The 14,749-nt window shown below is 37.3% G+C and overlaps 1 protein-coding gene across 1 annotated transcript in view; it reads right to left on the bottom strand.

The window, feature by feature from the left end:
- Window positions 1-14,749, bottom strand: part of ADAMTS3 (ADAM metallopeptidase with thrombospondin type 1 motif 3) — a 357,608-nt gene that overhangs the window by 181,190 nt on the left and 161,669 nt on the right. Inside the window, exon 4 of the mRNA XM_053703328.1 lies at window positions 3,042-3,192. Coding sequence (XP_053559303.1) covers window positions 3,042-3,192 — 151 coding nt within the window. The remainder of the gene's footprint in view (window positions 1-3,041; window positions 3,193-14,749) is intronic.

Genomic DNA, 14,749 nt, shown 5'->3' with positions numbered 1-14,749 from the left:
CTTTAATCACACACACACATACTATATGGCCAAAAGTATGTGGACACCTGACTATCAGACCTATATCAGTTTGTTGGACGTCCCATTCTGAGACCATGGTTATTAATATAGAGTTGCAGCTGTAACAGCCACAAATTTTCTGGCTTTCCACAAGATTTTTGGAGTGTGCCTGTTGGGATTTGTGCCCATTCAGCCACTGATGTTGGAAAAGAATTTCTGGCTTACAATCAGCATTCCAATTCACCCCAAAGGTGTTCATTGGGGTTAAGGCTTGGGTTCTGTGCAGGCCACTAGTGTTCCTCCACACCAAACTTGTCAAACCATGTCTTTATGGATACGTTGTACACAGGGGCATGCTGGAACAGAAAAGGTCCTTCCTCAAACTGCTGCTACAAAGTTGGAAGCACCCAATTGTATATTTGTATAATTGTCTTTATATGCTGTAGCAATAAAGTTATGGTAAATTCAACGGTATATCACAGTTTAGTTCAAACTAGCGTTAAAAATTAATATGAGCTTCATTCATCTTTTACTGCACATAAGACAAAATATTCTGCTTTGTCAAATAGCCAGTAAACAAGCTTGCCAAATCTGTGTGTGTCTATCTATCTATCTATCTATCTATCTATCTATCTATGTGTGTGTGTATATATACTATATAGCCAAACGTTTTTTGGACACCGCTACTAATATACACGCACACACTGTTGTTACCATGACCTTTTTATTGAGTGCTAAAATGTTAGCCAAATAGAAGCTAACATTAGCTAATATTACAATTAGTCAATGACTACTACCCAAATTATCAATACATTGTTAAATAATGCAATTAATTTGTGCTTTGGATATCAGAAAAAGTTAGGATATTATAAAGTATTACACTGCCCCCACTCAGCTACATAATATCATCATTCAACGCTATATATATATATGATATGTTTATGTGACATCTTTTCACAGTGATACACTTGACCTGTGTCTCACTTTATATCAGAGTTTCTCAGCTCCAGTCCTCAAATATTGCTAACAAGCAAAATGTTGGTAAGCATTTTGCTAAATAAGCACAAGTGGGTCAATAAAAGTGATCAGCCCATACAGGGAAATACTTACAATCTGACCTTCTAGATGTGCTTGAGGCTGACAGACACTGCTTTCTGGGATATAATGAATTTACCTCACGGGTATCACTGAGAAAACTTAAGAATATAAAAGTGATACCACATTATAACCATTCTCTTTGCAAATTAATATAACATGCACACCCTTACATTAAAATGTGTATGCATTGCTGTTTATGCCACATTATCAATGAAAGCATAAATGAGCTAGACAGACACGTTCCAACCCTCAGGCAAGGGCGACTGGATTGATTTACTCTTCAGTGCAAAACATTGAATCTCCCACTAATGTATATGGCTGATTTTAAAATTGATCACTAGATTTTAGTTAGTTCTATACCGTAATTGAGACACTGATGATAAATGTAAATGTAACATGCCATAAAGCTTTCAAAGGGTAACACCTAATGGTTATTTAATTCTGGCTTTGCAGTATTAGCTTGTCAGATACCACATGACTGCATAGCCTATATGAACATTCTGCCTCTGAACTACCAGTGTTTACCACTGGAGCAGAAGACTATGGGTAACAATAAGCAAATACACTACAAAATGTCTCACCTTTTTACTTCCAACATCCATTCATAGCTCATTTGCATATGCTTATACCCCTGATGCAGTGAAAACATTAGCAGTTTAGATTTTCTGTGGCATTTGTGTGAGGAAATGGTTTGTTTATAGCAAAGAAATGTGTTACAAATATGCATTTTCTATAGTGGTACACTTTGTTTAGGGTCCTCTTATTTGTTTTAATAAATATTTCATTCTACACGTGAAACCTGTTGAATTTTTGGATTGCTGGAACCAGTGAGCTATACCTCTGTGAGTGCAGCCTGTCTGAATAAACACAACTGGCTGCTGCATATTATGTGTCTCTATTTCCTATATCTTGTACTTTCCTTTTGTATATATATATATATATATATATATATATAGGATGTATTTAGAGAAGATCAGCTGATAGAAGTTAGAAGAGACATTAAACTTTTTTGGATACATATGGACTATTTGATAAATTGCTTTCATTGTTTTGTATTCATATTTAAAGGCACCACCTATTAGTTTTTTTTTATTCTCTCATTTATAGTAAGAATTTTACTATTATCTTAAACATCCATTTATGTCCCAGTTGCATATTCTCACCCAGAGTCCTCTGCTCCATTGGAAATACTGGCATTTCAAATTTCAGTGATAGAAAGTACAGTTGAGCTATTAAATGATCTATTGTGTGTTACAATACTGACAACGGAGGAGATTTTTTTTCTACAACATTGGCTTTAAATGTATATACTCAAATGGGAGTTAGGCCAAGGGAGATCACCAGTACACTCATGCTAACAAATATATAGGGGTAGATGTAACTGCATCACTTAAAAGTGCTTCAACGTTTGGGTATCATGTCCCTTTAATTTAAAGTTCTGACAAAACAACACTGGTGACACTTTTTAAAGAAAATGCTTGTGTCATTCTTTACACATAGAAAATATCCCAAAAATACTAGACACTTATTATTTATATATTCAGAATACTTACAAACAAGAGCTCCTATGAATTACTGCCTTATCAACCTCTAAGAGGAAAATATAAGACTAAAAAAAGAGTGTGTGTTAATTTTAATATTAACTTGTTAACTGGCTCATTTCTGGAAAATGGAATCAAAACATTGTGACTGTTTTCATTGTGGGAATGAAATAACAATGGTATCTTTACTATTGCATATTATGAAAATGTCACAACTTACCTTGTTATGCCTAGTGAGGAAGTATTTGTAAATGACAAGTTAATGTGTTATCCCCAGTTAACAGGTTAATATGTAATCACTCACTCAATACGATTTGTTAACCATTTAGCAATCATACATCTGCATTAAAAATATTTTAAATACAGCTAATTGAGCATAAGGGGCAGCTGTCTCTAACTGACCTGGTGTGGTTTGTGGTTCATCAAGGGAAACTTGCTTTGCAGTAGACCTTTTGTATATTACATGTATTCTTCCTTTTTCTTCTTCCGTTTGTTTCCCTTTTTCCAAAGGTTCAATGAAATATTCATCTTCATTTGTTCGTATCATCCCAGCCTGTGGTACAACAGATACAAAATACTGTTAGCAACTATTTTTTTTATTTTATTTCATTTAGCCATGTTTTAAATATGTATGGCCAAAATAAACTTGGACCCACTTAGCCACAATACTGACCCTGCCCAAAACCATTATGATTCCACCGTGGATCATCACAACTCTGCACTAGATCTCCCGAACTAAACTCCTGCCTCCCGGTCCCAGAAATGTATCTGAATCTGTTAGGATATCTGCCAACTCCTATAATAAGTTACTTTCAAGTGAGTTACCCACTTCTGCTATTTTTAAAGGTAAGGCTATTACAAATGTTAATTCCTTTATAGAAGCCAGAATTTAACATAGACAACAAAACAAGATACAGCTAGCAGTATGCTGCCAGGTGGTTGGTATTACATTACAAGTATATGTAGGTAGTCATTTGCTGATGTTTCACTGAAGTTTCAAGCAATAAACAGTAGTAGCATGCTGTCCCACAAAAAGTGCTGAAAAATACCTCTATATTACAGCCAGGTTAAAGGCACTACAAATTTTGGCTAGGCTTCATTGGCCTACACATTTTAATTTTAAGGGACAGTCAAGTCACAATTAAACTCTCATGATTCTTATAGGTCATGCCATTTTAAAAACAACTTTCTAATTTACTCTTATCATCAAATTTGCTTTGCTCTCTTGGTATTCTTTGTTGAAAGCTAAACCTAGGTAGGCTCATATGCTAATTTTCTAAGCCTCTTAAAGGGATACGAACCCCTCATTTTTTCTTTCGTGATTCAGATAGAGCATGCAATTTTAAGCAACTTTCTAATTTACTCCTATTATTAATTTTTCTTTGTTCTCATGTTATCTTGATTTGAAAAAGCAGTAATAAAAGGTTAGGAGCCGGCCCATTTTTTAGTTCAGCACCTTGGTAGAGCTGCTGATTAATTTGCTACATTTAGCCACAAATCAGCAAGTGCTACCCATGTGCTGAACAAAAAATGGTCTGGCACTAAAGCTTACAGTACTGCTTTTTCAAATCAAGATAGCATGAGAGCAAAGAAAAATTGACAATAGGAGTAAATTAGAAAGGTGCTTAAAATCTCATGCTCTATCTGAATCATGAAATAAAAAAATGGGTTTAGTATCCCTTTAACTTTGGGCATTTCAACAGTTTTTCATAGCTAGATAGCGCTAGTTTATGTGTGCCACATAGATAACATTGTGCTCACTCATGTGGAGGTACTTATGAGTCAGCCCTGGTTGGCTAAAATGCAAATCTGTCAAAAAAACTGAGATAAAGGGGCAGTTTGCAGAAGCTTAGATACAAGGTAATCACAGAGGTAATAAGTATATAAATATAACTGTTTTGGTTATGCAAAACTGGAAAATTGGTAATAAAGGGATTATCTATCTTTTTTAAACCCCCAGAAACAGAACTTTTTTTCACTTTCTGCGATGAGATGTTTTTAGTGAAACTTTTTCTGCAGGTCATTTTTAAATAAAATAAAATTGTAAATTTGTCAGTTACACTAAAGCACCAGATCAACTGCAATGTGTTGGTTAACTGGAGAATAAAGCAATATTTAAAGTATAATCTAGTGCAGTAGTTGAAAATTGCATTGCAAATTAGCTGCAGACAAAAAAAGTAATTGTAAAATGTCTCAAATTAATTTGTTTCCTTTTCTCTTAGTCTAACATAGAAATGTAGTAATTAAAAAGGTGCATTGCTAATATGAACATCTTACATTCAGAGGAAACAGCTTTGCTGACTGTGAAAAGCTAGTGAACGAGCTTGCAAAAATCTGGGCCAGACAACAATCAATGCACTGCTGCTTTGCAGCACTACTGCATATTTGACTGTTGTCTTTAAATAGCACTTTGCTCTGGATGCACTGTGTTAAGGAAAACTAATACAATGCACCCAGAGAACAGCTCTGTTTAAAAAGAACAGCCTAATGTGGAGCAGCACTGAAAAGTTAAAGTGCTAACAGTTCCTGTTCTTTCTGCAGACATGCTGCATTTTCTTTGATGACATCTCAGATCACTCTAAGTTCTGCCTTGGGGTTTAAACCATAACAATTCTGGAGTAGACTGGCCCTTTAACTGTAATTTCTTACTTGTCTGTTACTAGATATTTCTATACCTTGACAAAGAAGATCTCTATAATCTTAATGGTTAAATATTAACAACACCTCTGTCAATGAGTTATGTTACATAAATGAAAACACTCACAGGTAAATGACAGCATATCACAGAATAATAGAAAACAGGGAGAAGGGCCAACACATTAAAGGGACAGTAAAACCCCTGAGATTTTTATATAAATGATATGTACTATATATTTTCATTAATGCAATTTAGTTCTGTAAATTAAGCATGTTGTTAATTCTCAGAGCTTGAAATGCACCCTACTGACTTATCAAGGCCGACCCTGCTACATATCAGTCTCTAATTGGCGTCAACAGATAACAACTGCCAAATAATGCATTTTAAACATGGCTACCCTTGTTGTCTGTGGACTAAGATTGGCTCCTCCAAATAAGGCATATGGTGGATAGAGTTTAGCTATTAAAAATTTACAGTAAAAAAAGATGTAAATTTATTCTAAAAATGTTAACACTTGGCTGATATATTTTGCCTTTCTCTCTCTCTAAACCTCCCCTCGGTCCCTCCTTTTCTTTTTCCTGGTTTTGAAGAAAAAAATACTTGAAACAGTTATGGGCAGTTTCTCTCTATTTTGGCTGATTGTTTCATGATTTGCTCTGCTCATATTAGCCTGATGGACCTGTTATTAACATCTACAAGCAATACTATTTAGTTTATTTAAATGTCAAGCCACATGTTTTTGCCTGGTTCGATTTAAAAGTTTTTTTTAAGGTAAAGAAGACCAAGATTATGACTAAGCCTTCGGTGAAATAATAAAGATGTCTGTTTCCATCATTTACTTATTTTTATGGGTAACACATTTCTTAAATGTTATGTAATTCATCTAACCGTAACTTCTACAATATCATTCTTTTCTATTACTTTCCAGAGCTGAAATGATTGAACTTTTCAGGCTGTGTTTCTGGAAGAAGCAGATCCATCATGGTTGGCTTTCCATTTATATAAAGCAATATTAAGCTAAGACTATGCTGACGCTTGCCAATAAATTGCTAGTCATATGTCTCAGCAAAATAAAGCTTTACCAGTAGTTGCTATGTGTGTCTTTCCTTGGCACATTCAACTTATTGTCTGTAAAAGCTATTTGCATTATCCTAATAGAAAACCATTGTGTGTGTGTGTGTGTGTGTGTGTGTGTGTGAATATATATATATACAGGTAGCCCTCAGTTTACGCCGGGGTTAGACTCCAGAAGGAATGGTTGTAAATTGAAACCCAGTTTATAATGTAAGTCAATGGGAAGTGAGGGAGATCGGTTCCAGGCCCCTCTCAAAATTGTCATAAGTAACACCTAATACATTATTTTTAAAGCTTTGAAATGAAGACTTTAAATGCTAAACAGCATTATAAACCTAATAAAATAATCACACAACACAGAATATATAATTAAACTAAATTAACAAAAACATTTGCTAAACAGCATTATAAACCTAATAAAATAATCACACAACACAGACTTTACTTGCATTTTTCTGCAAACAGCTCTTTCTATGCATTCCAATCTGGACTGATTTATAGACAGGAAGATCTTGTTCCTTTGAAATCTGCTCAGTAGCTCAGGTCTGGTTTGACTGATTCATTTCAGCTTGCTTGGCTTTGCTGCAACACAAGCGGACAGCTCCGCCTACTGGCTATTTTAATAAATGCACTGCTACTCAATGCTTTTCAATAGCAGTCACATGACTGGAAAAAAGGTTGTTATTCTAAAACGGTGTAAATGGAACCATTGTAAAACGAGGGCCACCTGTATATGCTTAGTATAAATGTTGGAATTCTCTGTACATCTTCACTTGTGCAAATAGTAATGGTATCTAATATACCAAGTGTATAGAAATATTCTGCCATATAAGGAGTGCTGCAGCTAATTCTTGTTTCTAAACATCCACATATGGATTTCCAATAAGAGTAATTATGAAATGTTATACTTATAATAGAAAGAAAATTAGCCGTGTAGATTTATCGAACATCTTTTGCTTTACTATGATACCATAGGTTTCACATAAATAACTATATGTAAATATACGTCTCTAGAGACATGTAACTTGTAAGAAGCTGAATAAACGAAGGTTTTCTTGTCACGCCTGCAGAAGTATATTCCAGTAAAGCAGAAGCTGTTGTCCTTATCGGGCAATAAAAATCTGAAGGAAACTCAAAACTGATATTGCAGTATTAGTTTAAATGTAAAGGAAACATTAAAAATAAAAAAATAAAGATTTAAAGGGATACTAAACCCACATTTTTCTTTCATGATTAAGATAGAGCACACAATTTTAAGCAACTTTCTAATGTATTCCTATTATCATTTTCTCTTCGTTCTCTTGGTATCTTTGTTTGAAAAAGCAGGAATGTAATCTCAGGAGCTGTCCCATTTTTGATTCAGCACCCTGGGTAGCGCCAGCTAATTGGCAGCTACATTTAGCCACCAATCAGCAAACGCTACCCAGGTGCTGACCCAAAAATGGGACAGCTCCTAATCGTATATTTCTGCTCTTCAAATACAGATAGCAAGAGAACGAAGAAAAATTAACAATAGGAATAAATTAGAAAGTTGCTTAAAATTGCATGCTCTGTCTGACTCATGAAAGAAAAAAAAAATGCTTTTAGTATCCCTTTAAACATGCCATATGTACATGATGTATGCTGTGCATATATCATGCTTAAATACTCAGGCAATGAATTAAAACATACTTTTAAAACTTGCTTTATTGGAGTGTACGTTGGCTGTTCCCAGCTCTGGACTGTTGTTTTTTTTTATGCAGCAGGCAGTGCAGCCAAATTCATGGCTAAGTTAGCGCCACTGCATATACTCCAGGTGTGCGCATAGAAGGGAGAAGCCAAGCTGGCAAGCAAAGCTCACAACCATACCAAACACACCACACAAGAAGGTGTAACTTAGGGGGCGGCCAACTAATGGATTCTTAACCGATCCTGGAATATATAGTTAGTATAAAATTAACTTAAATTTAATTTATTTAAAGCAATCATTTACTATGGGCCAGATATATATATAAAATCCAGAATCACACAAGCAGTCACCGGTATAAATGCCAATAGCAATATTTAATAAACAGTGACATTTCGGGGCAAAGGGGTGATGAAAGTTTATATTCAAAACTATCTGGTTGTTTTAAAATAAACATTTAAAACTGACTTTTCTAATCATTTGATGATGTTACTGTAGCTATTATTTAACAGCTATAACTTTATTTCATGAGTTTGATGCCAGTTACCATAAACAAAGCTGATAATGGCTATTTTACTATCTGCAAAACATGAACCACAATCACCAAAGTGTAAAAGGTTTGTCTTGCTACATTAATATATGGTAAAAGTGAATTTGTGTATATGTATACATATGTTTTACATGTGATTTGCTATACTTTTATTCTTGCCCTAACATTTTACTTCAGGTCTCCAGTCGCACGCAACACATAACTCACAACTTGTATTTGGGCGAGGTTTAGCACAGACACACTATCCATGAAAAGTATAGGAGGTGCTAAACAAATGTCAGCCGCGCTAAACATTCTCTGGTAATTCTGTTTAACCAACCAATTGCAATACCAGAATGTGCTCTTTATGACAGGTAAGCTTAAGTTTACAAATAGTTTTCTACCAAAAAGTGAAGCACAAGATTACGATTAACCCTATAGTTATATGGAAATTACATTTTCATTTTGCTCCTTTACATCACTTCAATTTACCCTCTACTTTTAAAGGAAGGGTGTACTTTAAAAATGTCTTCCCCTTAATGTGCTTTCAATGACTTGTTAAACCAGTTGCAGAGTATAAAATGTATGGGATTTATAAAAAATAGTCGATTTTGCTCTTTGAAACCATAACCCATTACAATGGGCTGAGCTTGTATGGAGAACATAGCTCATTATCTTATCACTCTTTATAAACACAAATATTTCCTTATCTCATCTCTGTCTGAGATTACAATTGAAATTTGACATTTTAGCACCTATCTCTACCACCCCCACTAGTAGTGTAATTTGTACTAATGGATCTTGTTTGCATAGTTATTCTGTAGCCATTACATCAATATTGAAAAATGTAGTATATGTGGTTTCAGCAGGGAAAAACAGCTATTTCAAATGACAAAATAAAGGTAAACAAGCCATATGTAAACAATTGAATACACTCAAGCAGATAAAATTGCTGCAAAACAAGGTAAAGAAAGAAAAATCTACAGTACACTGTCCCATTAACTTTTACAGGGTTGCACTGTATTGCCACTGCTTAAACGTGCTTTTAACTAAATTATATGCGAAATAATACAAAATACAGAATAATAAAAACAACTTTGCAATATATTTTAATTATTTACTTTGCCCCCTATTCACAACTGCAAAAAGGAAATTTATGCTTACCTGATAAATGTATTTCTTTTACGATATGACGAGTCAACGGATTTCATCCTTACTTATGGGATATCGCCTCCTGGTCAGCAAGAGGAGGCAAAGAGCACCACAGCAGAGCTGTATATATATATATATATTCGACCAAAGTTAGGAAGAGAAAGGAAAAACCAAGGTGCAGAGGTGACTGAAGTTTAACAAAAATAAAGACCTGTCTTAGAAATGTGGACTTGTCATATCGTAAAATAAATACATTTATCAAGATATGACGAGTCCACGGATTTCATCCTTACTTATGGGATACAATACCAAAGCTATAGGACACGGATGAAATGGAGGGACAAGACAGGAACCTAGATGGAAGGCACCACTGCTTGAAGAACCTTTCTTCCAAAAACAGCCTCGGACGAGACAAAAGTACCAAATTTGTAAAATTTGGAAAAAGTGTAAAGAGACGACCAAGTTGCAGCCTTGCAAATCTGTTCAACAGAAGCATCATTTTCAAATACCCATGAGGAAGCCACAGCCCTAGTAGAATGAGCCGTAATTCTTTCAGGAGGCTGCTGTCCAGCGGTTTCATATGCAAAACGGATGATACTCTCCAGCCAAAAAGAAAGAGAGGTAGCCATAGCTTTCTGGCCCCTACATCTTCCAGAAAAAAACACAAATAATGAAGATGATTGATGAAATTCCTTAGTCGCCTGCAAGTAGAACTTCAGGGCACGGACTACGTCCAAGTTATGTAACGGACACTCCTTCTTAAAAGAAGGATTAGGACACAAGGAAAAAACAACAATTTCCTGATTAATATTTTAGTTGGAAACAACCTTAGGAAGAAAACCAGGTTTGGTACGCAACACTACCTTATCTGCATGGGAAATAAGATAAGGAGAATTACATTGAAATGCCGAAAGCTCAAAAACTCTGCGAGCAGAAGAAAAAGCAGCCAAAAATAACACTTTCCAAGATAACAACTTTATATTCATGGAATGCATAGGTTCAAACGGAACCCCTTGAAGAACTTTAAGAACCAAATCCAAACTCCAAGGAGGAGCTATTGGTCTAAACACAGGCCTGATTCTAGATAGAGCCTGACAATTAAAAAAAAAAACTGAACATCTGGAACATCTGCCAGACGCTTGAGAAACAAAATAGACAAAGCAGAAATCCGTCCCTTTAAGGAACCTGCTGACAACCCTTCCTCCAATCTTGGAGAAAAGACAAAACCCTGAGAATCCTAACCCTACTCCATGAGTAGCCCGAGGATTCACACCAATAAAGATATTTACGCCATATCTCATGGTAAAGTTTCCTAGTAACAGGCATACGTGCCTGAATCAAGGTAACTAGTACCAACTCACAACAATCTCGATTAGATAAGAGTAAACGTTCAATCTCCAAGCAGGAAACTGCAGAGACACTAGATTCGGATAATGGGAAACCCCTGAATTAGAAGGTCAATCCGCAAAGGAAGCTGAAAGAACATGCCCACCAGATCGGCGCACCAAGTCCTGCAAAGCCACGCAGTAGCGAAGAGGATCCCCGAAGCCCCCTCCTGTTTGAACGATCAATCACTTGAGGAAGGAGAGCAAATGAAGGGAACACATAACCAAGGCACTGCCAAAAACATCTATCAGCACGGCCTGGAGGTCCCCGGCCCATACCCGTATTGTGGAAGCTTGGCATTCTGCTATGTCCTAAGATTCAACTCCAGCCTGTCCCATCTGAGAATCAGGTCGACAAACACCTCCGGATGAAGATTCCATGATCCCGGATGAAAATGCCTGTCCGTCTAGAAAATCCGCTTCCCAGTGTTTCACAGCAGGGATAAGGACCGCCGACAGAGAACAAAAGTGAGCTGTCCGCCCACTGAATGAGCTTGGCTCCTTCTATCATCGCTAAGGAACTCCTGTTCCTCCCTGATGATTGACATAAGCTACAGACGAAAGTCGTTCAACTGGAACCTGGAGAAAACTAGACTGAAGCCGACAAAGACTGAGCCTGAAGAGCATTGAATAGGGTTCTCAACTCAATGATATCAATGGGGAGTAGAGAACCTTTTTCATCTGAGTCCACACACCCCAAGCCCTTAAGGAGTTCCAAATTGCTCCCCAACCTAACAGACTGGTACCCTTTGTCACTAGGACCCAAGAGGGTCTGTGGAAGCATGTCCCCTGGGACAGATGATCCAGTGACAACCAACATAGAAGACAATCCATTGTCTGTTGATCTAAAATATTTAGCAGACAGATCTGTACAATCTCCATTCCCCTGCCCAAGCATGGTCATTGCAGAGGTCTGAGACAAAACCATACAGATGGTACAATAGCCATCGCTGCCACCAGTAATCCTAAAACCTCCATGTACTGAGCCACAGACGGACGAGGATTGGATGGACTGACTCAACATGAAATCAGCATTCTTAACCTTCTGACCTTCAGAGAGGTTGTCACAAAAATAAAGCGAACACAATTCCCAGAAAGGAAATGTTCCAGGTTTACCTTCCACCCGTGGGTTCTCAGGAAGGAAAGCACAATTGTGGTACAGGACCTTGCTAGTAGGATATCATCCAGATAAGGGACCACTGCAATGCCCCGCGGCCTTAGAACCGCCAGTAAGACCCCAAAACCTTTGTGAGGTGGTAGTCCATGAATGGAAAAAAAATATTGTATAATAAAGGAGCACCATATGCATGCATATAGTAGGTACTTGGAAGCACGGCTAATCACCCACAAGGGTCTCAACGCGCAGCTCATTCCATCGATCCCAGAAGGGTGAAAAGCTGAGTGGACCTCGCCGGGGATCGAACCTGCACCCCTAAGGGTGTTATAAAGCTTAGCCACAGCACTTTAGAAAGCGGAGTTATCCGCCCGACTACTCTCGGGAATCCGAAATGGCACAGTGGATGGGAACATGAAGGCATGTACCCTGTAGTTCCACCGTTGCCATAAATTGACCCTCCAGGATCAATGGAAGAATAGTACGAATAGTCTCCATCTTGAAAGACGGAACACTGAGAAAACTGTTCAGACTCTTGAGACCTAAGACAGGTCTGAAAATTCCTTCTCTTTTGTGAACTACAACAGATTTTAGGAAAAAAACTGCCCCTGCTCCTGAATTCCGAAAGGAACAAAAAGTATTCTGTCGACCTCTCCAATTGTATCTCTTATCCTGAGAGAGGAGATCCGAAAAGTCAGAAATAATTGCCTTCAAGTCAGAGTCGTCTACCCCTTTTAAGGGACAGTCAAAAAATTAGACTTGGAAAAAAACATCAGCAGACCCCTATATAACCAAAAAGGAGCTGCATGTTAAGACGGAGAACCCTGAACTCGTAGCCGCCAATAAGGTAAGTTGCAGGGAAGCGACATTAATAAATAAGATAGTTGACTTAAAAGCTTTAGTCCTATCAGTCATCTCTGCCAAAGAAGTCTCAGACTTAAAAGACACTGTCAGAGTATCAAACAATAGGCGGCAGCACTTGTAAACAATGCAAACTGCCGGCTGCAATAGCAACCCTTGATGAACATAGATAGCCAGAAGGAAAAAACACAGATTCCTGATTCCTCTATACTTGAGTACGTTTGTTGCATCCTCAGTCTGAACTAACAACAAACCGCTGAAAGGCATCTATTAAAATATACACAGAACAAAATGTTACTGTCTCTTTAAATCTCAAAGTAACTTAGTTCTCTATGTCACAAAGGATGACGTAATAAACAAACAGCCTCAAGTCTTTTAATAAAGGTTATACAGTAAAACTGGTATTGTCCCTTTAGCTTTTCTTGTATCAGTGCCCATTAATTCAACCACGTCATGTGCCCATAATTCCATAATAAAAATGCAAGGAACCGCAGAGTACCGCATGTGGGCCAGAAGAAAAATATTTATTTTAAGTGTGCACTTGTTTTGAAATACAAAGCAGACCTTCAAATAAAAGAAAACCCCACCAAAAAACGGTACTGATACTTAAAGGCTGAAACAGAATGTTATCTGTTATCTGTTATCTGATACTGTCTCTTTAAAAGTGAAGAGAATTTTTTTTAATGTCTTGCAACACCATTGTCAGGGTAACTACGGGCATCTCAGATGAGCTTGTTGAGATAAGCCCACACTTCATGTACAGGTTATAATGCTAACAACATGTTCATAGCAAACTGACTCAAAGAAAAAGAAATGTGTGTATAAGGAGCCTTGTAACGTGATGATCCCCCACGTCACACATGCTGTCAACGGTATTGGGGCTTGTAAAAGAGTTTACATCACTAAGCGCAAATAATCTGCCACATCTTGTGCGCTTTATTTCTTTAACTTGCGCAACAAGTATACAACACCCCGTGCAGGGGAAGAAAAAAGGCGTGCCATAACAGAACCATGTGAAGGAACGCCCATCGTGGGCATAATCAATATCATTAAAAATACTACGCCATAGTTACGCTCGTAATAGAGCGATATGAGCCCTTATAACAATATGCCCTGTGTAACGGACAGAATATAGTAAACTCCCGGTCGGCTTCTGTATAGAACACTGCCGGGAGAACATGCCCCATGTTTGACTAAAAACAAGCTCCTAACATAAGTCACAAATTTATGACAAACATTCGCTGTGCAACAGGCACAATATAGCAAACTCCTGGTCGGTTTGTCTTTGTATAAATACCCGCCGGGAGAACATGCCCCATGCTGGAATAAAAATTACACCAAACCCTGACAAACAGTCGCTGTGCAATCAGACAAAATATAGCAAACTCCCGGTCGGTTTGTATTTGTATAAATAACCGCCGGGAGAACATGCCCCATATTTGCTTACAACAATAATTTACAAGCAGTTGCTGTGCAAGTGGGTTGTCAAGTGAAATAGGTATATTTGCTGCCTGTATACTCTCCTAAGATAAACAAGAGAATGCATACCTACAACAAGCCCATATAATATGCAAAGGGCTGCTCAATCATAACATGAGAGGCCAAATCCTTCTGAGGTCTTCTGTCTATTTTCTAATCCCAGAAACAAAAATGGCACTTACCTCACAAGCTGCCGACAGCAAAGGTAGCAC

Source organism: Bombina bombina, chromosome 2 (assembly GCF_027579735.1).
Source record: "Bombina bombina isolate aBomBom1 chromosome 2, aBomBom1.pri, whole genome shotgun sequence".
NCBI lineage: Eukaryota > Metazoa > Chordata > Amphibia > Anura > Bombinatoridae > Bombina > Bombina bombina.
Note: the sequence above shows the minus strand (reverse complement) of the source record. Positions and strands in the feature narration are given on the sequence as shown.